Source organism: Rattus norvegicus, chromosome 7 (genome assembly GCF_021556685.1).
Source record: "Rattus norvegicus strain SHRSP/BbbUtx chromosome 7, alternate assembly SHRSP_T2T, whole genome shotgun sequence".
NCBI classification, from domain to species: Eukaryota; Metazoa; Chordata; class Mammalia; order Rodentia; family Muridae; genus Rattus; species Rattus norvegicus.
The window spans coordinates 76368721-76396019 of NC_141540.1; the positions used below are offsets into that span (position 1 = coordinate 76368721).

General features: G+C 38.2%; 1 protein-coding gene across 12 annotated transcripts in view; it reads left to right on the forward strand.

Annotated features, from left to right (window-relative positions):
• Vps13b (vacuolar protein sorting 13 homolog B) overlaps positions 1-27299 on the forward strand; it is a 570082-nt gene that overhangs the window by 119992 nt on the left and 422791 nt on the right. For 8 of the 12 annotated variants that reach the window (XM_087557395.1, XM_087557397.1, XM_087557391.1 and 5 more), the window contains 2 exons: positions 18212-18346; positions 19089-19262. The exons of the other annotated variants lie outside the window; for them this stretch is intronic. In XM_087557395.1, the coding sequence (XP_087413521.1) occupies positions 18212-18346; positions 19089-19262 (309 nt within the window). The remainder of the gene's footprint in view (positions 1-18211; positions 18347-19088; positions 19263-27299) is intronic. 12 annotated transcript variants of the gene reach the window in all.

Genomic DNA, 27299 nt, shown 5'->3' on the forward strand with positions numbered 1-27299 from the left:
TTGATTTCTCTGAATTTTATATAATTTTCATTTTTATGGATTTATGTTCTATAACTTAAAATTATTATTTTATTTCTCTAATAGTTTGTATGTTTCTAATTACTATTTTTATTGACAAAAATCAAACTTGTAAATATTTTATGCAATCATTTGAATAGTATTTTTTTTGCTAGCATGGTGTCTTTTTCATCATTATGTATGGTATATTTTTCTATATAAAATGATATATAAATATCATTATAAATATATAATTTAAAAAGTGATTTCACCTGAAATATTTTCATCGACTTTCAGCAAGTAAGTGAAGAGCTTGAACTCTTAGCATTATAAATGAACCTTAAAAGTTTGATTTTGACTAACTCAGTTTTCTCAATTCATGCTGACAGTTTGATGTGAAGCAAGTTTGTGTAGTGAGATAGAAAGATGGACTTTATGTCCTGATGTCCGAGCTGAGTGACGCGGTGTCTCTGACAGCGTATACTTCATCCTGTAATGCGCTGTGGACTCGGTGCATCCGCGTGCTTGTGGTGTGCCCGTGTGACATGAGGGTAGGCTCTTTAAACTTTAGTTTGCTTCAGTTTTTCCACCAGAGAGTGGAACAGTAATTGCAGCTTAATAATTGTTTTGAACATTTGGGAAATGAACAAAGAACCTTTTTACAGGTAATGTTTGACACAGGTAGGATGCGGTCAGTGAGTGCTGAGTTTCTCTTTACAAAGGAAGGTAACAGACGCCAACTGGCTTGAGGATGGAAAAACAAGTGCCTGACTATTAGCGGGCCTCACTTCCTAAGGAATGTTTTAAAGAAGGAACCAAATCCCGTTTTTTTACAGTGAAAAGACAGAAGCTTTTACTACTCATTTGAGAGATTCTGTTCCATATATTGTGTAGTTATTTAGTGTCAGGGCCGACTGCCTTTGTAGGGTATCACTTCAAACACTGTTGCGACCACTGCAGGCTGCAAGCACATGACTGAAGGCTTCTAGTTCTCAGCTCCTGCCCAGATGTCTTTCAATAGCTATAGCCAGTAATTTCTTCAAATTGCTCACTTTATCAGCAGCACATGTCATCAATCCTGAAGTGGTTGCTCAAGTCAAACTGCAGAATCTTTAGCTTACAGACGCAGCTGCAAACAGGTGAGCAGGCAGAAAGTAATTTGTGCAGCTTGGTGGCTGTCAGACGAAAGGCAGACAATCTGTGTTTAAAACAGATTGCAGGCCTTGCAGGCCCTGTATGGGCCAGACAAAAGGGATTTCTCCAACTGCAAATAATTCCAAGGTTAACATATTTTCCTTTCTGCCATTAGATGATTTGTTAAAATTTAAAACAATGAACATTATAAATCTACACAGAAACTGGAGACAAGATGAAAGAGAAAATCAGATCAGTAAATAGGTATACATTTGCTTTTCCAGAAAATATAACTGGTATTCATCGAAACTGTTTTCTCACAAATTAATGCAGGCTATAAAATGATTCTTTGGTACTCTAAAATTGTAATAAGTTACATTAAGAATTATTCCTATTTAAAAAACCATGAAGCCAGAATGGGACAATTTTATGAAAAGTATTTAGTTTTGAGTTTGTTATTTCATAGATGTTGGAGTTTGCTTTTGTCAGACATTGTTTAGTTTTTTTGTGTGAATCTTTCATAAGATATCTTAAAATTAGTGTGTGTTTGTTACCTCACACATTTCAGAATATCTGTATACAATACTTAAAAAAATAACTTGCATAAAGCAAAACTTCTAGAATATATATATTTAAAAATGTCTCTTTGCTTTTGTTTTGCTATTCATTAAGATAGTTACACTTTATAAGATTCTTCTATAGTAGTATTAATATTGAGACAATCCATCATTTACATATGTACATACATACACACATATATATATATATACATACACACACATCTATCTGTCTGTCTGTCTGTCTGTCTATCTATCTATCTATCTATCTATCTATCTATCTATCTATCTATCTCTATATCTTTTTCAAAACAGGTTTTCTCTGTGTAGCCTTGACTGTCCTGGAAACTGCTCTGTAGCCTCAGCTAGCCTTGAATTCAGAGATCTGTCTTCTTCTGCCCCCTACATGCTGGGAGTAAAGGCATTTTGTCACACCTAGATATTTATAAAATTTAACATTGATTTTATTATGAGACTTCCAAATCGGCAAAGTATTAATTACCAGGATTAGGCTACATAAGTACAGACTGCCTACACAAAGAAGGATGAAGAAATTTGCTTCGTAGTCTTTGCATCTCAGTATTGAAAATTGCCAAACAATATATACATGTTCTTATGTACACCCACACATACATATAATTGTTTAAAATACACATGCCATGAACACATTCATTCATTCATTCACTCATGCATGCATGCATGTCTGTATGCTACATAGAAAGTAAAGTACTAGCCCATGTTGTTATTGTCCAGAACTCATGTGTGGTTCTGTGTCTGTTCACAACTGTAAGTGTGAATGTGTTGTTTTATCCATTTTATTCTTTTACTTCTAATTTAATATTGTAATTATTATAGATAATGAATATTTATATATAATATTTAAAAGCACCGTTTTGCGTGAAGTCTGATTCTGGTTTTGTTAATATTATGTGGTTTTGGGAAATTTGTTAATCGACTCTTAGTTTTTTAATGATCATAGAACCATTTATCTAAGTCTTTGTTTATATTATATTTTAAAAGTTATATAAAGAATTTTATCTAATGTCTGGCAAGGGTTGTCATGTACATTAATGAGCAAACTACTCGGGCCTCTTGTTTTGGAGTCTCTCAACCTTGATGTTGATGTCTTCCCTTGTCCTCCCTTCCACTACCCCCTAACTCACTGTGTGAGTAAGATTGTTACTGTGGTGTGTGTGTGCGTGTGCGTGCGTGCGTGTGCGTGCGTGCGTGTGCGTGTGTGCGTGCGTGCGTGTGCGTGCGTGTGCGTGCGTGTGTGTGCGTGCGTGTGCGTGCGTGCGTGTGTGTGTGTGTGCGTGCGTGTGTGTGTGTGCGTGTGTGTGTGTGTGTGTGTGAGTATGTGCCCATTCTGGTGCTTGCGTGTGTAGAAACAGGTCCAGAAAGAAGACATTGGTAGCTCCATTGCTTACCACCTTGCCTGTTGAGACAGGATCTCTCAGTAAACTTCACATTTGCCATTACCAGACTGGCTGGCCAGAGAGTCCCTGGTCAGGGCTCTCTGTGTTCCCAGTGCTGGGTTACAGACTTGTTTTTTTTTTTTTTGGTTCTTTTTTTGGGAGCTGGGGACCGAACCCAGGGCCTTGCGCTTCCTAGGCAAGCGCTCTACCACTGAGCTAAATCCCCAGCCCCGTATTTTTTTTTTTTAAATTGGAGATTAAACTTTGTTTCTCATGCTTGCAGAGCAAGTGCCTTACTTACAGACCGATCTCCCTGGTCCTCTAGAAACTGACCGCTACCACCAGTAGTAGCAGCACCGATTTCATGTGGACTAAGATAGAGACTGACCACATTAGGACACAATGTGGCCCAGCCTTAGACCCAACCCACCAACCTGGTTTTGTTTTGTTTTGTTTTGTTTTGTTTTTCTGGAGCAAAAGAAAAAAAAAGTTCTGAAGCTTCTTTGTGTGACAGTATTAGACCTGAATAAATATAACAGAAACTCTTCATAGTGCAAATCCTAAAACATTACTTTAGTTCACTAGAAAATAATGTTTGCTGACCCACACTGTAGACTGACCTCTTTTAAGTAAAGCTTTGTACATTCCTGGATTTCATTTTTTGTTCTTGATGAATATGCTAGATTTCCCCATCTTTTATTTCATGCCTAATATATCTATCTATTTAATGTGTGTATTGTTCGCAGCTCTTCAGCATCTGTTGTGGGTGTTTTACCTTGTTCAGTGAGTTAATCACTACTTGTTCTGTGGTACTGAAGTATTAGAGATTCATAAGGAGGGCACCAGCAGGGGGTAGTATGGAGCCTTGACCTTATACTTCATGTTGTTGGTTTTATCTTACATTCTTTCTAATACAGTAAAATAGATGTTATGGTATTAGTAAGTTATCATTTTTTTTTTTATTAACTTGAGTATTTCTTATATACATTTCAAGTGTTATTCCCTTTCCCGGTTTCCGGGCAAAATCCCCCTCCCCCCTCCCCTTCCTTATGGGTGTTCCCCTCCCAACCCTCCCCCCATTGCCACCCTCCCCCCATAGTCTAGTTCACTGGGGGTTCAGTCTTAGCAGGACCCAGGGCTTCCCCTTCCACTGGTGCTCTTACTAGGATATTCATTGCTACCTATGGGGTCAGAGTCCAGGGTCAGTCCATATATAGTCTTTAGGTAGTGGCTTAGTCCCTGGAAGCTCTGGTTGCTTGACATTGTTGTACTTTTGGGGTTTCGAGCCCCTTCAAGCTCTTCCAGTTCTTTCTCTGCTTCCTTCAACGGGGGACCTATTCTCAGTTCAGTGGTTTGCTGCTGGCATTCGCCTCTGTATTTGCTGTATTCTGGCTGTGTCTCTCAGGAGCGATCTACATCCGGCTCCTGTCGGTCTGCACTTCTTTGCTTCATCCATCTTGTAAGTCTTATTTTTCTATTTCTGTAATTACCTTCAGACTTTATTAGTGTATTTGATCTTAAGGTTTGTCTGAGCTGTAAAACAATCTACTACGTATGTCACCATTACACTGGAAATATCCTTTATTCCTTAATTTTAGATGGTCTTTGCAATAACTGAGATACTTTTCTTTGGAAATGTTTTGGGGGGTTTGAGTTTGTATAGCACTGCCAGTTGGAGTGATGGCTCCCTCTGTGCCCAGGCCATCCTGGGTGAGTGTCCTCTTAACTCTGCTGCTTTCCCGGGTGTCGGTAGTTCTGGATGTGGACAGTAACTTTCACAGGCTCTGCTTGTGTTCTGAACAAATGCTTATTATAGCAGTTTTCAATTAGAATCTCATATTTTTTCTATCTCAGCATTGCATTTAAATATACTCATCACAATATACGAGCTGTATATTCATTAAGAAAGCAAAATCACCATAATAAAGTATTTTTACGGGGTTGGGGATTTAGCTCAGTGGTAGAGCACTTGCCTAGCAAGCGCAAGGGCCTGGGTTCGGTCCTCAGCTCCAGAAAAAAAATTATATATATTTTTACATTTGATTTCCTAAGCAAAGTAAATATATTTTATAGGGCAGGGGAAAAAGGTACTTAGGCAGTCCAAAGGTCTAGTGAGAGAGTCTTTATGTTCACTGATAATGTGCTGTATAATATAAGGTGAGATATACTCCACAAGGGAGGAGACTGGGGTAGGTTCCATGCACTGTCTCTAAGTGTGGTGAACATATGACTCCATTACTCACTTTAGGCAGGTGCTTTTTATATGAGGCTTTAAGGAAATACCAGGCTGCTGTGAGGTGGTTGTCTTGTACAGATAGTCTACCATCAAATTGTCTGTCAGGATTCTTGCAAACATTCACTAATGTCTAGTGAATGACAATGAGTATTTATTTGGTAGAAAAATGCATGATAACATTGTATAATATGTGCAATTTTTCTGTGGTTGTTTAAGAAACATTTGCATCGATGCAGTAAAATTTTGTATTTTTGTTCTTAATGATGATGAAATATTACTTCCTGAAACCTCTGTGACAGATAAATGTTTTTGAAAGGCTCACTAATATTTCTTTGTTGTTTTAACATGTTCTTTATAGAACCTGTTTTATTTATTTATTTTAATTAGTCATTTAATTTGTTTTCATTTCAAATGATATTCCGCCTTCCTGGTTTTTCCTCCATAACCCCCACCCCAATTCCCCCTCTCCCCGCTTCCCGTTGTCTTTCTGAGAGTGCTCCTCTTCCCACTAACCCACTCCCACTTTACCCCTCTAGCAGCCCTCTATGATGGGACATCAAGTCTTCATAGAACCAAGGACCTCTCCTCCCATTGATGCTAGACAATGCCATCCTCTGCTACATATGCGGCTGGAGCCATGGGTCCCTCCATGTGTACTCTTTGGTTGGTGGTTTAGTCTCTGGGAGCTCTTGGTGGTCCAGTTAGTTGATATTGTTCTTCCTATGAGGTTGCAATCCCCTCAGCTCCTTCAGTCCTTTTCTTAGCTCTTCCATTGTTGTCCTAGGGCTCATTCCGATGGTTGGCTGTGAGCATCCGTATCTGTATTGTTCCCTCCCAGGGAACAGCGATACCAGGCTCCTATCAGCAAGTGCTTCTTGGCATCAGCAATAGTGTATGGGTTTGGTGTCTGCAGATGGGATCCCCAGGTAGGGTAGTTTCTGGATGGCCTTTCCTTCAGTCTCTGTTTCAATTTTTGTCCCTTGTCTTTCCTTTGGATAGGAAAAATTCTGGGTTAAAAATTTTAAGATAGGAGGGTGGCCCCATCCCTCAACTGGCGGCCCTTGCCTAACCTCTGGATATGGTCTCTACAGGTTCTCTCTCCTCTTTGTTGGGTATTTCCGCTATTGTCATCCTTTTGGTTCCTGGGAGCCTCTTGCTTCCCTGGCATCTGGGACTTTCTAGTGGCTACCCCTAGTTCTGAATTCCCCACTGCTACATACTTATATTCCATTCTTGACCTCTGAGGGAGAGGGGAAAGGGAGGGAAATGGTTTGTGTGCAGGATCACATATGGGGAGGACAGGAGAGAAGAACCTGTGTTTTTATAGTGTTGTGTTTGGATAAATTTTGGGTCATAGGATAACTTTTTAGGGTAAATACTGTGGCAGTAAAAGTATGTTAATCACAAATTGCATTTCTCTTCTCTGACACTTTGCTTTCCTTAGAGAGAGCATGCATCTATGTGTTGTTTAAATACTGAACATTTCTTCACAGTTTTTACATGAACTAAAAGTTAAATCAAGAAGATAATAAATTTGTATTTTTTAAGGATTATTTTTCAACTTTAAACCCATGAATGAGTGGGATTTTAAAAAGTCTATCATGACTGTAGGTCAATCCTTCCCTCTCTTCCTCCCTCCCATCTCCCCTTCTCATTACTTGCAGTAATTGTTTCTGAGCCAAGTCTGCTTTGTTCTCTGAGGACTTCCCTATCCTGAACATGTCATATAAAAATAATCAATAGTGTGAATCTTTGGGTACTTTAAAATGTTATTGCTGCATAACATTCTATGATACAGATCAAGCAGTTGTGGGTTACTATAATTAAGTTTTTGTTAAGAACATAGTCTTTCATTTTCTTGGTTTAATATGCAAGAGTACCATTTATGGGCGTCATGATAGGTATATATTTTGTTTTTGAAGAAATTTTTAAAATGCTTTCTGTAATCTCCTTACCAGTTCACATACCCTCATATGATTACCATTTCTTCACATACTGACCAGCATATGATTTTGTTCCATATTTTGTTTTAGTTGTTGGGATAGTTGCCTAGTGATGTTATTATTATTTTAGTTCCTGTTTACCTGAATGTAATAAGATGATGATGTATATCTTTTTATTCACGAAAAGTTGATACATGTTTATAGGTGGATGTCATCATGCAGGTGAAGGCAGGTACAGGGTAGAGCAGAGTCTGTCATTGGATGAGAAGGTAGAATGGACTAGAGGAAAGTTTTAGAGAGGAGAGGAGGCGAAGGAAGAGGCAACTGAGAGAACATGGTGGCCGATGTTAAGATTCTCCCCTGCGCATAGTTACAGGTTGTTATGACTATTCTTAAGGGATGGATGTGTACAGGATTTTGTGTTGTCTAGATGGGCAGTTATATCTTATCAATCGATCAGAGGATACGTGTGATGTGTTGTTGTTTTTTTCCACGTGCGATTTAATTGAGTTCAAGAGAGTGTGTTGTGCAGGACACACAGGGCCCGCCACAGGATTGGAATGTATGTGCTTGGTGTGGTAGGAACCAGCCAAGAGAGCTATGAGCGAGGGCGAAGCAGCCTGACAGGGTGCTGCATTGGAATGGCTCGAAGACAGCGGGTCAGAAAGTAAACAGGGGTAGCATGGAGCCTCTGAGATAAATTAGGGCTAGTTCCAGTGGCCCACTAGAGCAAGCACTAGCAAGGGTGCAACTGAAAGGGTATGCGTGGGAACCAGTGCCACCTCTTTTTACTTTTACTGCAACACACGTATACAATATGAACATATCAATTCCCCATTGTTCCCTCCCATTCTCCCCATTTACCCTAACCCATCTGTCTCGCTGTCTTTCTGTCTTTGCTTTCTGTTTATAAATTGCCTCAATGGAATGGCTATTCATATTTTAATTTATCTTCACATCATTATTTGTGTGTTTGAGGATCTGTATACACTCTAGATATGTTGGTTAATTGTTGTATGTGTGGTTTTCAAATGTCATTTCTTGACATCTTATATTCCTTTTCTTGTGTGGTAGGGTCTTTTATGCATTTTTTTTTAAAACTCAGGTTTAAAAAGGAATTCTTTGCCTACTTCTAGATCCCAAAGATGTTCTTCCTGCTCTCCTATTTTACAGGATTGAATATATTGAATTTCCTTGCACTTGTGTGTTTCTTTTTCCCTCCTGTTATGGAGTATGCACTCACTCACTGAATTATCTGAGTCATCTGGGAGATTATGTTAGGATTCTCTGTGGGTCTTTAACACAGTGCACATTCTGTTTCTTCTTTGATATGGTTGCAAGCTTATGGCAATGTGGGTTTTTTTTTTTTTTGTTTTGTTTTGTTTTTGTCAATTTTTTTCTCTGTGGAAATTTGAGGTAACTGAGTCGTCAGTCCCTGGGAAGTTGCAAAAGTTGGTAACCGCAGTGTGGATTTGCTTCTCAGTCAAGTTTAATCCGTTCCCATATTTTGTGACTGTGATGGTTCAGTTACACACATTTTGGATTTCCATGTATTCTTACAGATTGGCTTTTGTAATTTTTTTTTGTTATTGTTCTAAGTTCTGCCTTGAGATTGGAATACAGTTTGATAAGGTTTTTATTTTGTGTTTAATGTCACAACAGTGAACAGGAATATACCTAAAAAAGAGCATATATTTCAAAGTAGGTGGAAGAGAGGATTTCTTTGTTTTGAGCTGTCGTCTCAGTCTGTTCCTCAATTGTCCTTGACCTCTAGATGTCCAGGCTGCCACCTCGCTAATGCTGGAGATATGAAGTCCTGGTGAACCTTACCAAACATCACTGTGTTAAGTGGAGAGTGGTGACAGTTACTGGGTGGGGAGAGTTGGAGATGTAGCAGTAGATTGTGCTAGTTAGGGTACCTTGTGCTGTGGGGACACCATGATCATAGCGACTCTCATAAAAGAAAATAGCTAATTGGGGCTGGCTTACATTTTCAGAGGTTTAGTCCAGTATCACCATGGTGGGAAGCATGGCAGAGTGCAGGCAGACACGGTGCTAAAGAAGGATCTGAGAGTTCTATACCCGGATCAGCAGGCGTCAGAAGCAACTGTGTGCCATAGTTGGTGTAGTTTGAGCATTGGAGACTTCAAAGCCTGCCTCTACAGTGACACATTTCCTGTCACTACTTCAACAACAAGGCCACAGCTACTTCAACAAGGCCGTCGTACCTCAAGAAAAGGCAATGCTAGTCTTTATAGACACACGAGTCTATTGGGGCCATTCCTATTCAAACCACCACATAGGTCAGCATACCCAAAACTACTGCTAGGCAGACATTTGTATATTCTTTTTGAAGTGTTTTCAAACATCTTTAAAACAGGATCTCGGTGTATAGCACTAGCTAGCTTGGAACTTGCTATGTATATCAGCTTGGCCTTGAACTTGAGACCATGCTCCTGTCTTTGCCTCCTGAGTACTAAGATTATAGATGTGGGCCAGTTCGTAGGGCCCTTTTCCCCTTTTTGAAGTAGGTTGCTTCTTGTTGAGTTCTGCTGAATCTCTACATTCTGAACATTACTCATTTAACAGACAAAGGATTTGAAGATACCTTCTCTAATTCTTTTCCATCACATTTTTGATTAATTTTTTCCATGACATTTTTTCTTTTTTTGAAATCATAATAATACCATTTCCCTTGCTCCCTTTCATCTCTCCAGACCCTCCCCATATTATCCCCCTTTTCTCTCAAATGTATGGTCTTATTTTTTAAATTGTTACTTACATATACACATATACTTTTATATATTCCTAAATATGTAAATACAGCCTGCTCTGCTAGCCTGTTCTGCTTCTGCTCTTGGGGTATTCAGGTACTGGTCTGGAATGAAACAGCCTGCAAGCTGGGGAGAAAAATGCTTTCTCCCAGCCAGTTTTTAGTGAAATGGCTCTCCTTTCTTGGCGGTATGAAACCTTGGGGAGTAGGTAGAGGTTTTCAGGGTGAGTGTACATTATTGCCTGGGGCTGAGGTGCTGGGAGCTCTTCATTTGCGTGAAGAGGAGCTCCAGATACTTGTTGGCCATGTCCTCATAGGGAGGGAAGGAGTTAAACCTGTACTTTGGCTGCCAGGATACATGACTACCTTAAGAATGGTGGAGGTGGGGGTAATAGAGATTACATGCAACAGAGCATGCGGACCCAGAGCAGAGAGGGGACAGTCCTAACTCCTGTCTGGGTTTGGACAGGTCTCATCCTCACTTTTGCTCCAGATTGACTCCCCAACTTGCATGGTTTTATGGTCCTATACTGCTCTGCTTATATAATACCTGCATTTTTTTTTCTCCAGAATGACTTACTCATAGCATTCCTTTTTGTTTCTGACATTTTCCTAATATCAGTAGGTATATATATATATATATATATATATATATATATATATATATTTTTTTTTTTTTTTTTTTTTTATAAATCTTTAATTCATTTATTCCGGGTAGGTGTCATGGCACGTGCCTTTTTTTTTTTTTTTTTCTTTTTTTTCAGAGCTGGGGACCAAACCCAGGGCCTTGTGCTTGCTAGACAAGCGCTCTACCACTGAGCTAAATCCCCAACCCCAGTAGGTATATTTTTATATGTTTAATTTTTTTATGTGTATGCCATTTGTCTATAGGTACCCCCGGAGCCTAGAAGAAGCTATTGGATCCCCTGAATTTGGAGTTATAGATGGTTTTGAGCTGCCTGACATAGGTTTTTGGAACCTAATTAGGTCCTCTAAAAGAGGAGCAAATATTCTTAACCACTCAGTTTAACCATGTAACCCTCTAGCCACACAATTACCTTTTTAATGACTATTTCTCTCCAAATAATCTTGATTTTCATCAGAGAAATGCCTAAACCTCTTATAGCTCCTGGCTATGTTTGAAATATTGTACTTTTATGTTAAGTGTATATTGAATGAGTGAATGAATAGCTGATATGTTCATGGAAGACCACAAATCAAAACTGTTACCCATAATTGTTCCTGTCTGAACAAACTGAAGGGATGGACATGGGGAGGAGCCTGAGGAAACGAAGGTCCAGCGAGAGGCCCAAAGTGGGATCCAGCTCAAGGGGAGGCTCTAAGACATGACACCGTTACCAAAAGGGACCTATCATGACTGCCCTCCAAAAGACCCAACAAGCAGCTGAAAGAGTCAGATGCAGATATTTGCACCCAACCAATGGACAGCAACTGGTGACCCCTATGGTTGAATTAGGGAAAAGCTAGAGGAACCTGAGGAGGAGGGCAACCCTGTAGGAGGACTCACAGTCTCAATTTAACCACAGACACTGATCCACCAACCAGGCATCATACATCAGCTGAGATGAGGCCACCAACACATACACAGTAGAGGACTCCCGGGTCTGGGTTCAGTCAGAGAAGATGCACCTAACCCTCAAGAGACTGGAGGCCCCAGGAAGTTTAGAAGTCTCGTGGGTAGGGGAGGCATCCTCCTGGAGATGGTGGTGGGTATGGGATGTGGAACAGTTGTGGGGTGGACTAGGAGCGGAATAAAATCTGGAATGAGAAAGAATCGATCTTTATTCTCTGAGAATTTCATAATGCATACAATATGTTTGTATTATATCCTCTCATCACTCTCCTCTCCCTGCCTCTTCTGAAATCTACCCCTGCCTCCCTTCAGTTCTCCATCTTTTTATTTTAAACCTTGAGTCTGGTTTGTGAAGCCAATATACTCATTGGTGCAGAGCCATGCACTGGATTGTGGTGGGCCTTACATTGATCACCATCTTAAAAAAAATTAACTCTTCCTCCTACAGAAAATATCAACTGTCAGCTCCTCAGCTAGCGTTGAGGGATTATGAACCCCTTCTCCCCAAACCTGGGATGTTGACTGCCTTGTTCTTGTGTCAGCGACCAGAGTTGCTGTGAGCTCATGAGTACAGAGGCTCTGTCATGTCCAGAGCATACTATTTTGTTCCAGTTCTCTCTAGATTCTGAGCCACCTTCATCTCTGGTCCTTGAGTGTGGGGAGTGGGTATGTGATACTGCAGGCACTTACTGCCCTTCAACCAGTTGCCTGTTTCTGGGTTAACTATGACTCACTGCATAAAGAAACATCTCTCGGGAGGCCGGAGAGCTACATTAATGTGTAAGTATAGAGGTACAAATTCAAGAGGCAGAGAAAGTCACATTAGTAAGTCATGGTAAAAATCAAGTCTTAGAAACAAATGATCTGGTAGCTGCCCTCTGGGTGAGGAAGTGTGGTGGCTAAGCAGGCTGAGTCAGTGGAATGACCTGTTAGAAACAGTTTTGTGCACTATACCATTTCTAGGCTGACCTGAGCAGGACCCTGTCTGAAAAGAAGAGGCAGAGGAGGTAGAAAGGGAGAAGGAAAAAAAAAAACCAAACACACACAAAAACCCAAGAATAATTATGTCATAAACTAGTTTATGGGATGTGTGATGTCTGATGAGGTATATAATTTCATACTCAGTGACAGTGAAGTTGAATTATGTCAGTGTTTGCCTTTACTGTTTGAAAGACAAACGTCGGTCAGTGAAGTGAATCTCTATGCTTGAGTGAGCCGATAAACCGCTGATGACTATGGCAGTGCGGACAGAGATTGCTGGGGGTGTGGGCACCGAACAGCGTGGACTTGGGATCCAGAAGACTGTTTTCTTCCCGTGCACACTGAAAACTCACTTCCTTCACCTACTTACTAGTTGAGTTGCATTTTTAAAGTTACTTTTTACTTAATTCTGTTAACTCGTTCAATGGTTGTGCTGTACTACATTTCACTGAAAATATTAAGTGACTTTTATTCACATGTTTCAACCCTACCCTACAATGCTACTGTGCAGGCTTTTGTTTGTTTTGCTTTGTTTTGGTGTTAGGAAGAAAACCATTTTCAAGAATATCAAAGAAAAATTTCAATCTTTTAAATTGTGCTCTTGCTTGTCCTGAAGGCAATTTGGTGGTTTCATCACCCGCTGACTCTTAGAACCTCCTGGCGTTTTCAGTTCTGTCTATCCTAACTGTTACCGAATTTCCAGCTTCCTTTGCTTAGATCCTTTCCTCATGATCAGTCTTTATCTTGAGTAATGTTCATCAGTAATCCCAAGATGAGTATTCCTTCAGTGCATACGTTAGAGTGATTCTCCTCTTTACTTTTTAGAAATCTTTGTTATTGGTATTCTCCTATGACTTTATAGCTTTTCTTCCATGAAACATGAGTTCTGGCTGCTTGAGTGTCTTGGATGGCATACAATTTTGCTTTATAAAATTATAATTTTGAGTCCTCAGTTCAAATCTCACAACCACAAGGTGGTTCACAACCATTTGTAATGGGTTCTGTGATGCCCTCTCTTGGTGAGTCTGAAGATAGCTGCATGTAGTTTTATACATAAAACAAATAAATAAAGTTTAAAAAATTATAATTGACTGTCATTAGAAAAAGTGCAGTTATTGGGTCTTTATGATCACTGCCTTTTAGAAGTAATCATTTTTATCTAATTCATTGATGTTTCTTTGGAACTCTTAGGCAGTTTTATACAGTTTAATATAGTTTTTAAATATTCTGTGTTTAGGTATCTGTATAATCTTTTAAAACCATGTTCTTTTTATATATGTTTGGATGTTTTTGTTTACATATATGTCTGTGTTCCATGTGTGTGCCTGGTGCCTTCAGATGCCAAAAGGACTATCAAACGCTCTAGAACTGGAGTCAGAGCTGGTGTGAACTGCCATGTAGATAATGGCCGATTAATCTCAGGTCCTCGGGAACAGCAGTCAGTTCTACTAACTCTCCTGGCCCTTTATCTATAATTTCTAATACTGGATTTAAGAATTTTAATTCTCTATTGCTTCTCTAATAATGTTTATGAAAATAGCAGTTTTCACAAAAAACTTAAAAATATTGTTTTTAAAAGTTATCTGTAGGGTTATATGTGTATATGCATGAAGCTGCCCAAGAAGACCAGAGGCATTGGATCCCTTGGAGCTCAGTTATAGGTGGTTGTGAGCTGCTTGATGTGGGTGCTTGAAACCACACTTGGCTCCTTTGTGAGAAACAGTACAGCTCACACTGCTGCACCATTTCTACAGCCCTGTGCATGCTTTTGTACTCACAACTCTCCACTTTGTACACAGGAGTACAGTGAATTTCAGGTAAAAACAGGCATCTGGTGTCTTCAGGGCAGCCTGTCTTTGCCAGTTTTGACTTTCAGAAGTATGGGTTCTTCTTTACTTACGTTCTCCTTACCCGTAATAGTTAGAATCTGTGTGGCTAGTTTTGTCCTTGCGTCATTAGTGTTTCCTGTACATATTTTCTAAAATATAGAAATTCCAAATTTAGACTTTAGTTTTGTAATGATTCTTTTTGTGTACTTTCCTCTTTTAATGCCTATCTGACCTTCAGTCCAAATCTAAGATGTCTTGTAATTTTTGTTTTTGTTTTTCTGATTTTGTTTGTTGCATTCTATTTCTCAGATGAGTGTTTGCTTTCTTGACCCGCTCTGCCCTCTTGGGGTATAGCATTCTCCAGTTAGCATTCTAGCACAGGAAATCATCTGTTTGCCTGAATAAGTCTATATTTCTATTTTACCATTTGTCCTAACTTCATTTTTGTCGCTGTGGTAAAACACCCTGAAAGGCCACCCCTTTCCCTAAAAGCAGCAACTTCAGAGGAGAAAGGTTTACGTATGGATTGCAGTTCTAGGTCAGTTTATTCAAGGCAGGAACTTGAAAGCATCATGCCTGCAGCCTTTCTTTGTTGCTTGTGATCAGCTAAATTTTTCTACTCTTATGTAGTCTAGCCGCCATCTGGGAATTGGAGCCACCCACAGAATCCTGGAACTTCCTTCCCCTATCTCCAGATATGCCCAGAAGCCAACCTGATCTAGATGATTGCTCTTTATGACTCTCTTCTCAAATGATTCTGGGTCATGCTAAGTTAGGTATAAATTTTTAGATTGAGATTTCTGTAGAATTTCAAAGCATTGCTTAGTTTCTTTCTTGCTCACGTATCAGACCTGTTGAGGGGGTTGATGTCATTTTTGTTATTCAGCCTTTGCATGTTGCCTCTTTTTTGTTATGTGTCTACTGTTTTGGTATTAACTCAGAAGGTCCTTCTATTATAACATGGACACTAGCTGGTATAAATATGTGTATGTATCTTTATTTGATAGGACTTACCTATCTTCTACTCTGGCCTACCATTTTGGGAAATATTTTTGAATTATTTCTTAGATGATTTTTTTCCATACTGTTCCTAGTATTGAGGATAGAACCTTGGTCCCCATATATATGCCAACCAGGAGCTGTTCTGATGAACTATCTCGGTAGTATCTAGTTTTGCATGTAACAGGCACTATCTTCATTAGAACCGCTGCAATCACTGGCAAGACACACCTTGTAGGATTCTTACACTTTTAAATCAATTGGTATAGACTGAAAGTCTATGAAGTTGGAGAGAAAAAGTGGAGCGTGCTCGTTTTAAGTCTCCTTCTTCATCTATGATAATGTTTGGATTAATGTAAATTACATACAAATTATGACGTCTTGCAAAGCATAGCAGTGTTGACTATATGGAAGAGCTTGCTATCCTGTGTGTGTATGTATATGTGTGCATGTACACATATGTGCTTATTTGTAGGAGTCAGAAGAGGATATTACATAATGTACTATTTCACTGTCCACACTATTCCTTTGAAATAGGGTTCTGTCCTGAAGGTTGGCTTGGACTCAGAAAATGTCCTAGATTCTCCCTTTAGTAAAATCTACAGTGTTAGGTCAGACCTGCTGCCACAACTCTGCTTAACTGGGTGTCTGATTCTCAAGCTTGTATAGCTGACTCTTTTACCCAGTGACCCACATCGCCAGCCTCATACATCCTTTATAGTAAGGAAAAATAGAGCTTAAAGACTTTCTCTCCCTTATTCATTTTGCCAAATCTGTATTACTCTAAGCCTTTGTTTCCCTATGTGTAAAATGAGAACAGTAATTGTTTTCTTATTTTTGTGTGTGATAGATAAATAAATTAGGCACAATTAAGTGTTTAGTTAATGCTAGATACTATGATCCCTATACTGCTAGCACTATGATTATGTAAGTGTTGCTGTCATGTAATTTTATTGGCTATTATTTGAGTGTTTGCAGTCATGGCAATTGAAAATTTGAGAAATGTACAACATTTGGATACCACTTTATTGGATTCAGACATTCTTTACATCTATTACAGAGCTCAGTTCACCTTCTGTTCTCAGGATGACTACTATAAGTTAAACACATACTAAACATGGCAAATTAACAATTGACACACAATTGATGACTGTCTTAGAGTTTCTACTGCTGTAGTAAACACCATAAGTAAAGACAACTTGGTTTGGTATACTTCCTGGTAACAGCCAGTCACTGAGGGAAGTCAGGACAAGTACTCAAACAAGGGCAGGAATCTGGAGGCAGGAACTGAAGCAGACGCCATGGAGGAGTGCTGCTTATTGGCTTTCTTCTTAGGGCTTGCTCAGCCTGCCTTCTTATAGCATTAAGGACTACCAGCCCTTGGGTGGCCCCACTTATGCCATCAAGACTCACCTGTAGGCCAGTCTTAAAAAGAGGCATATTCTCAATTAAGATTTCTCATTCTTAGATGACTCTTTCTTATGTTAAGTTGAGAGAAACCAATCAGGACAGTGACTAAGGTGAAGATTAGAAATTGCGGTTAGTATTTGAGAAGGTTTTAACACATTCTCCTTTCAGTCATTTTGGAATCATTTATCTTGTTAAAATCTTGATCATTGATTAGGAAGAATTTCATAATTTTCACAGAGATAATCTGTATTTAGAAAAAATTATGTGATACAGGAAGCTTATTTTCAGAATCATATATAATTAAAGTCTTGAAATATGAAGGATAATACTTTGTATTTCACTAAATTTTGAGGCGAGGAACAGAAGGGAAATGTTTATACTCAGAGTGAGCAGTTGAAAGAAAATTACTTCTGGAACAGATATGACACTGTTTAATACTTAGGTTCCTGTGCTTATTACCTTTTGTTCATGGTGCAGAATTTCATTAACACCTCTAATTCATGATATTCTAATCCATATAATGAAGATAGTAATATTTATATTACAGTATTTTTTTAAAGACTGAATTCATTTGTATGTATAAAACAATGCAAGTTCTCAGTAAATGTTAACTGATTACAGATCTTCCTGTGAAATTTAGTTTTCATCTCCAATCTATGAATAAAAAACCAAGGATAGCAGTATCTATTTTATAGTCTGTGGAGACTGAATCCATTTGTCTATATAACACATAGTAAGTCTGGAATACATGTTAATCATGAGAAGATCCTTCACCCTTTTCCTCTTCCCCCATCCTCATCAGAATTATATTCTGTAAATCTCTCTGCTTGTTTCTTGGCTAGTTTATATTAATAAGCATCATTCAATAGAGATATTAATGTCTACTCTTTGATTGATAAAAATTTCTTTTGTTTTCTTTGCTTGAACCTTCTTGGACTTTCTTGTTTTTTGTTTTTTTGTTTTTTATCTCCTCACTCAGGTAGTTTTTTGCCAAAGTAAGTTAAACTTGTTTCATAATGTACAATTTATTATGTATTCTAAAACTAAGTATGATTTTTAAACTTCCTCTTGAATTTTATGTTATGATTTCTGCATTTAGTTTCATGTCTTGAATCCTACTAATCAAGATCTGTTCATAAACATAGTTATGAGAGTTCAACCATTTATTTTAAAATTGCATCCCCTTTATCTTTTAAATACTGAACTCTGCAACTTAACACAAATACTGTAAGAACATCTGAGGTAGATAATTAAAGTATAATTAACTTTAAATACCTTGGTGAAGGAGTATAAAAATTATTTAAATTCAATCAGCTAGTACATTTGCAGTTTTCTTTTATTAGGTGTGAAATCTAAGAATCCCCTGCCAACTCTTGAGGGCTCAATCCAGAATGTTGAACTGAAGTACTGCAGCACATCATTGGTCAAATGTGCCTCTGGGACCTTGGGATCAATAAAAATTTGTGCCAAAGCCCCAGGTATGTGCAGCTGGACCGTGTAAAACTTTATTGCCTGTGTAGGAGAGTCAGCCTTGCCATTTACAGGGAGCATTTGCTGAAACAAGAATTTACTCATTGTTCCTATGAATCAGAGCTTTTCATTGTTTTATTTATACTTAATACTTTTAACAGTTCAGGGATGATACTTACTGACTTTACCCAATTAATTTTCATGTAAGGTGAAGAACTTTGCACAGTTATTAGGAAAAAAATTAAAAGAATATTCTTGCAGTTTCGACAGAAATGTGGATTGTGTATGATGATTAACTTAATATTGAATTACGTGATAGCATACTAGATTTAAACACAAAAACTGGGTGTGACAAAAGTTAGGTTGTAATTGTACTCCTCTGTTTTGCAATGCTTTGTTTCATAGTGTTCTCCTTACGCTATATGCAGTTCTCTCAGCAGACCTACATCCCATCACATCCTAGTGTGTGTTTGCTGAGGTGTATTTCTATGAATTTATGTTATAAATTGTTTTGAACATGATCTTCATTCCTTAGCAAAATGTCAAAGTTAATTTTAAAACTTAAAATAGCTTTATCAGTCAGTGTCTTTAGGTTACATATTGGCTTGAGTACCAGCTATTCCTGAGCCATTATTTTACTGATACATTTTCAGATCAACCATTCTCAAATTACTGTATTCCTACATATGAAATATTATTTAAACATATTCTTCCTCTTTTAAAACTTTTTCAATCAACATTTCTATTCAGGTGACAGTGGAAAAGAGAAGTTGATTCCCTTGCTTCAGGGTCCTTCTGACACTAGAGACCTTCACAGCACCAAGTGGCTTAATGAAAGTAGAAAGCCTGAGTCTCTCTTAGCTCCAGATTTGATAGCCTTTACCATCCAAGTTCCCCAGTACATGGACTACTGCCACCACTCTGGTAAGTCAGTCCCGTCAGGCTTCCTTCAGTTTGTGTTCTCATTTTTTTTGTATGCAATTTTAAGTCATTTCTTTGGGGATGAACTGTTGGGATCTTCTCTGTAGTTCTTCTTTTCTTAGATTCTACTCATTTCATTTCACTGTTAATAAATGAAGATTTTATAAGTTAGGATTTTATTTTCCCATTATAACCATTTATTACCCCAAACTTCCTGTGTAGCATGTAACCACAAAATTGTGTGCATGTACCTGCATGCAAGTGTGTGTGTGTGTGTGTGTGTGTGTGTGTGTGTGTGTGAGAGAGAGAGAGAGAGAGAGAGAGAGAGAATATGAGTTTTAGACTATAGCCTTTTCTCTAATCTAGATTTTCTAATACACTTTGACTGTGACCCACAGTTTTTCACATTAAAACCTCACATTTAGCCCACTTATAAATTATTAAAAAGTAAATGATGTTGATAGTGAAATCAACAAAACCTTACAGATCAAAATGACTCAGAGGTTGTGATTTCATTACTTAAGGTCCTGTTGTTATTTATTTGTTTGTTTACTAATTTATTTATTCATTCATTTATTTCCATTACCATGTATCCATTTCTATAGTAGCAGCATCTCAACTGTCATGTTGAGAGGCAGCTTCATGAGGATGAATGGAGAATAGGACAGAAGGAAGCTGTGGGAAGTAGAGACCAGTGCCAGCCATGTACACAGTGATGTGCTTAGTAAACCTAGGGTAGTCAGTCAGTGAGGCTAAAAACAAGGGTTCCTTAAAAGAAGTCTTAGAGGGAATTCACCAGTGAGCTTTCAAGTACTGCATAAGAAGAGGTCTCTGTTAGCATTATTCAATGAATACTGTAACTTGGAACACATACTAAAACAGTCAGTACAGAAGTGGAAAAGGTTGTAATTATCCAGAGAGTAAGTATGTGTAGGCGGATCCGAAGGAAGCAAGCAGGTGCACAGACTCAAGACTGTAATAGAGATGTGAAATCAACTGTTCGTCTGTGTACAGCCGAGAGATTAGTCACAGGTCAGTGTGGAAATGAGTAGTCGAAACGCTAGTCTTAATATGCCTTACCACAGTGTTATCAAAGAAAACACTCTTCCAAAGGAAGGACTTATGTACAAGGCAGAATGCCACTGGCACACAGCCAAATACCCAGATTATGCAATCTATACAAGACCCAGCGATGGCTGCACACAGCTAAAGCAGTCTGAATTTTGCCAAAGGCATTCAAAATATACTTGTGAGAGAATGGTGGCTCCGTTAACAAATGCTGTTGGTAAAAATGAATACACATCCACAGAAAACCAAAAGTGGATTCCTAGTCCCTCTCTCTGCTTTTTAACTCCAAATGGATGAGAGATGTAAGGATTGAAACTTTGAAACCGTTTGGGGTAAAAAGAGAGGACACATTGGCTCCATACAACTCAGCATCCCAGCAACAACAGGAGTGAGTAATGGAGCAACTGAGAAATACGGTCACATGAAGTTAAACAGCTTCTGCCAGGACCTACTCCTCAGGACTCTGAGTAGCCCAGAAATAACAGAAACAATTGGTAAATATGATCGCGTGAAATGAGAAAGTCTTTATACATCAAAAGTAATAGTCAGCAGGGTGAAGAGACTTGTACAGAGTCGGAAAATCTTCACTAGGTATCCCAGGAAGGGCTGGAGAGTATTGACATGTAAAATACATAAGCAACAAAAACAGGATGTCAAAAAAATAGTCCAATTAATAAGTTGGCAAGTGGACAGGACAGACACTTTTAAAGTGCTGAAGTACCTAGGCCAGGAGGCCTCTGAAAACACACTCAGAGTCCTTACCCTTCATGGGAAGCCAGATCCAAACTATCCTGCAAGTCCAGCTCATCCCAAACAGCACTTTTTTCTTTTTTATGACATCTAATATAAGTGCTGTATAAATACAGTATTGAGCAAATAGTGACAAGAAAAAAATACTTGCAATGTTCTTTCAGAATTTTCATCAGAAAGAAGATGAAAGCAAAAGTTCCGTGCATGCAGGGCAAGGAATGATAATACAGTACAGTACAGTTAATGTCGTCTGTGAACCAGAACTGTTGATGACTCTGCTATACCATTTCTAGATATGTGCCTCAGCGAGTCCTCTTGGCTCACTGCAGACGCACTGCTGCCCATGCTTATTTTCATAACAGTGACAGCCAAGTTGTGGGATCAGTCCACATGCTCCTCAGGAGATGAGAAGTGACAGAGTGGCATGTAATGTGCACGTGTGTGTGTGTGTGTGTGTGTGTGTGTGTGTGTGTGTGTGTGTGTGTGTGTATGCACTCACACTTTGAAAATTATGACATTTTCAGAAAAATGTTTTGAAATGGCGATAATCATGGTGTTGAGTATGGTTATTGCTACAGAATTTGGTGATAGAGTGTGTGCTCTGTAGGAATACGAAACAGTCATGAAAGACTCTCAGTTTATACTCCAAATATTTGGGTGCTGTATTTCAGTCTCTAAGCCAGTGTCAGGAGACCCTTTCACACATGGCCCTCTTCTTGTTGGTCTTTTTTCCTGTTGATGATTTTTAACACCTGTTTATTTTTTCTATATTTGCTTATATTTGCTTTATCCTAGTTCATTTTCAAAATCTCTCTCTAGTTTCTGCCTCTTCAAGGAAGCTTTCTCTGAATCTTCTCCATCTCCCTCTCTCCCCACCCAGTTTGGATAGGTCTGTTATTGTTTGTCTCAGTGGTGTGCATATATTTTTGTTGACAGTGCATACTTGCATAATCTGTCATCACCACCTGACAGTGATTTCCAGATTTGTCACTGGTTGGTTGTCACATTTTCTTCACGTCCTCACATGACATGTAAAGAATGCTTGAGAGGATTTCATGCCTGATGAGTAAATGAACATTCATGGCAAATGGTCTAAGGTATGCCTCTGTCTGACAGGTAAAAAGTACGTTCTTCATACTGCTAGCTTTCTCACCCTTTTCCTCTCCATGTTTCTGTTACACTGCTATAGCATATCTGTCGTCATCTTCCTCTGGTAGTTTTAATTACCACTAGATAGCTTGTTCACTGGATTGTAACTTGCATTGTCCTGGTCTTTGCATAAAACTTACCTTCTCAGCGTTCCCTGCACATCTTCTGCGATCTTGCCTTTTCCATGGGAACCTTAGTGTCTATAGGCTTACTGTGTGTTGTTTACAAATCCTGAGAATAAAGGCACTGATTGACTTTTTTTTTCAGTTATCAGTTCAGTGACGTCTGTATAGTTGCCATGCACACACATCATTTGTATATACACACTTTGGAATATTTTTCAGGAAGAAGGAAGAACAAAATTATACCATTTTCAGAAAATGTTTTGAAGTGATGCTTATCATATTAAATGTAAGCAGATGAATATTCCTTCTCTCACATATTAATAATAATAATGATAATTATGATGATGATGATGGCTATACAGTTAAATTGGTGATTATTTGGGAAATGAGGAGGAGAGAGAAAAGATGAAAAGAGCAACAAAGAGCTACAGTGTATAGGTATACACAGACACACATACAGACACACAGACACAGACACACACACACACACACACGGACATACACACCCATACAGACACACATACGGAGTTGCAATAAAATGAAGCACTCTGACAGTAGATAAAGTCCAATAAAGTAAAGCAGTATACTTTTCTATTTTCTTTAAAGAAGGTTTTAGTTTTATGTTAGTAGTATATTAAGCACAGTCTCTTATCAAAACCTAAATTAAGATAATAGCTATGAATAACAGATTTTCCCAAGTATTTTTAAGGCCGAGTCTCTTACATGTCCTGCTCATACACCACAGAAATAGCCACTGGGGGAGCATAGGTCCATTGGAGCATAACTCCAACACATTTTATTTACTAAAGTGGAAAGTAGTTAGTGTGACCTTTGGGTTTCTTTACCCCTGTACAGAGAGGTAGGCTTCGTGATTCAATGAACTACCTTTTTGTTAATGTCTGTTTAATCATGTTTAAAAATATGTATTATGTAATAAGCACCTTTGAATCATCATTCTTGCTGTAGTTTTGGTTAGAATCTGTATTTGGATCATGGAATCACTAGGGTATTGAGCTCACCTGACAATCGGGTCTGCGCTGCTGTCTAGTAAAGCATCCATTGTTTGAATCTACCATATACTTTTGTGTTAAATGGAGTATTCTAAGTTTTGGTGTGCTATGAACAGAATTAGAATAGTTTGATGACCTAAGCATATTTAAATATATTTTTTCATAACAATATTTGTATTAGTTCTCATAATTTAAAACCATTCTTACAGTCATAAAATTTCATCTCACAAAATTTCAAAACAATCTAAAAGCCACTTGGCCTAAGATAAATTGTCTGTGATGCTTATAGCACTTACCGGGTAACACTTTATAGTTTTTCCTGTTTTTGAGGAAATTCACACCATCTAGATTAGATCTTTATATGGTGGTGTTTTTATGTATTTGAGTGTAAGCACTCATGTAATTATATATTTCATTTTAAAAGAATTCTTTTGCGCATAATTTAGTCCTTCAATGTGATGTGTTTTAAATTATTATTTCTTTATTCAAGGCATTTTAAAATTCAAAATTTCTGCCCACCTTGGAAATACCATCCACATTCCTAGGTTAGCATACATGGTAGGGAACTCATAAATATTTTATAGAGCCAGTTTCAGTGTGGCTTTGATTAATCTTTCGAACAGGACACTGGATTTGAATTGAATGTGTGTGTGTATCTGGGCTGGGGTATCACTGATGTTACAGCCAAGTCAAGTCAAGGTGTCTGAAAAGAAAGGTAAACAGTTTATAACCAGTCCCCCAGACTGAAATATCAACCTCTCATTGCTGGGACCCATCTGGCTTAGATTTTTGCAGGTCCTGTGCGTGCTGTCTCAGTCTCAATGATTTTATAGGCGTGTGAGTCCTGTCGTCCTGCAGAAACAGTCCTCCTCTCCTTGGTGTCTTCCTTCCCCATTTGTTCCATCATTCTTTCCACTTCTTCATACACTTCCCCGAGGGGAGGGACATCTCATTTTCCAAGGTTACTTACTCTCTGTACATTGACAACTTGTAGGACTCTATTTTTTCTTATCTATTGCAGGAAGAAGCTTCTCTAACGATGGCTGAACAAGACCCTGATCTTTGAGTATATCAGAGTGTTCTCAGGAGTCATTTTATTGCTATATTCCTTTAGCAGAACCGTAGGGCGGGCCCATGCCCAGCAATAGGTGGTGACACAAAAGGAACTCAGTGCTATTTCTGGAGGTTCTTGGTCTGACAGTGCTTTGTCTGAGCATTTGTGGTTTCCACTTTTAACCTTACAGATCATTTGCTTATATGTTATAATTTCTGATTTTGCTTATGGGTTTCCTCTATGGGTAAATGTGTTTTTTTCTTCTTTGTCTATGTTTCTTATGCCTTTTCTTTGGCTCTTTTGTTTGTTTTAATTTTATTATGATTTATTATTTTAATTCCCCTTTTGTAGTCTAATGAGAGAAAGAAAGTGTGTGGATTTGATGAGGAGGAAGTGGTTAGGATCGGGAGGAGTCGGGGGAGGAGGAGCCATAATCAGAACATGAGAAAAAAGTCTATCTTCACTTAAAAAAAGAGGAGCCTCCTTTTGTCTTCATAGCATAGTTGAAAAGCCTTGTTTAGCCTTTGAAATTGTAGCAACTTGCTTTGCACCTACCTGCTTGCATCCTGCACTTAAAAGACTGTTTACAAGGAAGGACTTGAGGGTTCATGTGGGATCTTAATTTGCCAATTCAAGTTATTAGGAGTAGACAAACATGTTTCTGTGGCTTTTTTTTTATATGTAGAAGTATTTTATCACAGTAATTTATTTATAGATAATACTTTAAAATGTTTTATATGATTTCGTCTTTTTATGTCATGTTTTGCCCCTGTATTGCATCTTTTCTCATGTAGTTGACTCTTAAACAAAGACAGCTTCCCATAGTTTATGTCTATGAAATATTATGAACATCCATGGGGACAAGGCTTTTTATTGAATTCTATAGAATTTATGCTAATTTACTTTGTTCACCACTAATAAGACGTCCTTTAAAATCTCTGAATAACTTTAATTATTTGTGTGAGCTGAATTACAACCTTAATTTCCCTCCCTCCCTTCCTTCCTTCCTTAATGTGTATGTTGGTTTAAGTGAACTCTTCCTTTGTGCATCTAACATTTGAATACTTGATTACCAATTGGTGGCTATGTATGGGGAGCCTTGCCATAACAATATGTCACTCAGAGAAAGCTTTGAGGTCTCAAAGCCAAAAGCCATTTCCAGTTCCTTTTCTCTGCTGTCTGTTTGTGGTTTAAGATGTGAGCCCTTGGCTTCTGTTTCAGCCACCACATTTGCTGCTGTCTTACTTAGCATGGTGACTCTCATCCCTTTGGAATCATAAGCCCAACCAAACTCTGTAAGGTGTGCAGGTCATGGTATTCACCACAGCAGCAGGAGTTAGCTAATACAGATCTTATCAGGTAGCCTGGCCCGACCTTGAACTTGAGGTACTTTCCCCTTATCCTTACTGAATGCCACTGCACACAGCACCAGATTTTACTGTACAATACTCAAAGCACTATTTTCATCCTGGAGCTGGAAAGGTAGAATTGGGCATTTTCAGTTTCATTCTGCGGTGATGTAAAAGGAAGTTCTTTGTAACACAGTGTTTGCCAGTCAAACATAATATTGCCAATTTAAGACATTGTTTTTCTTCTTCAGCGCAATTAACTTCATAAACCAGTATTAGGGTTTAAATTTTATCATGTCTTCATGAATGGAGTACATTTTATCTATTAATTATCAAAAATTGGGATGGGGGATTCTTGTTAGTGGAGAGTCAAAATTACAGTTGTGGTCTCTGGAGATGCAGTTCAGTTGTGTCACCTGTTGGTGACAACACACACCATGCAACGCTCTTTGTCAGATAGAAATTTCTAAGGAGATCTAAAGGAGAGGTGGTGCTCTCATTAGGGAATGTCTTGTTTCACCAGATTCTCTTTCTAATGTACAAGTAGGTGGATTGCCTTAAGTTATGGTTTTAGTAACTTTGACAGGACATTTGACTCCAAATGCGTATATATTGGACCAATTAAAGACAATTCACATTTGTGATTTGGGTATAAATATGTACAAATTATACCCATCTATCTTACTGCATTTCCTCTGTCTTCCCTGAGGACGTTACTGTGGACGCTGTCTGTAATTGTTGCCAGTCTCTGTCATATTCCCACTGGACTGCTAGTGCAGAAGACTTGTCCTCTTGATGACAGAGTTTGCCCAAATGACTTCATGCTCTGAGCATTTTCTTCCAGGAGTTAGAGGTGAAATGTAACTACAGCTGAACAGAGAGTCTATTTTTGTAATTTTGGAGTTCGGGCTCTGTTATTGGAACTAAATGAAGAGATGCAGGTGTTCTCCAGTCCAAAGCCTTTGGGAGTTTTGAGGGTAAATGTTTGGAAAGAAAATGCATGTGTTTCCAGAGTCAAACAGCAGCTGTGAGACAAGGATTTATGTTTCTCCTCAGAACTTTGGGATTTCAGAATGTTACATTTAATCACAAACACAGAAGGGGGAGTGAATGTTAAAGATGTTATGCATAAAAGTAAGTTTACTGATCTCTTTACCATGCAAAATATTTGTGGGAATATGTGAACAGTGTGACTTCTAAACATGAGGTAAACAATTTCTAAAGGATTATGGTAGTTACAGGATATAGCATTTTGAAAATATTGTGTTTGTAATACATTTTTATCCCATTAATTAAACAGTCTATTTTCCATTTAGAGGAACACACACACACACATGAGATTATATTTGCGGAAAAAAATTTTGATTTTGATTAGCTTTTTATGTCAAAACTTTTTAAGTCATAACAATCTTTTAAAACTAACATATTTTTAAATATAGTAAGTGTAAGTCTCTATAACAACAAATTTGAAATTTGACAGATACTGATTCTTAGTTATATAATGCACACAATATAAGTATATATGTATATACATA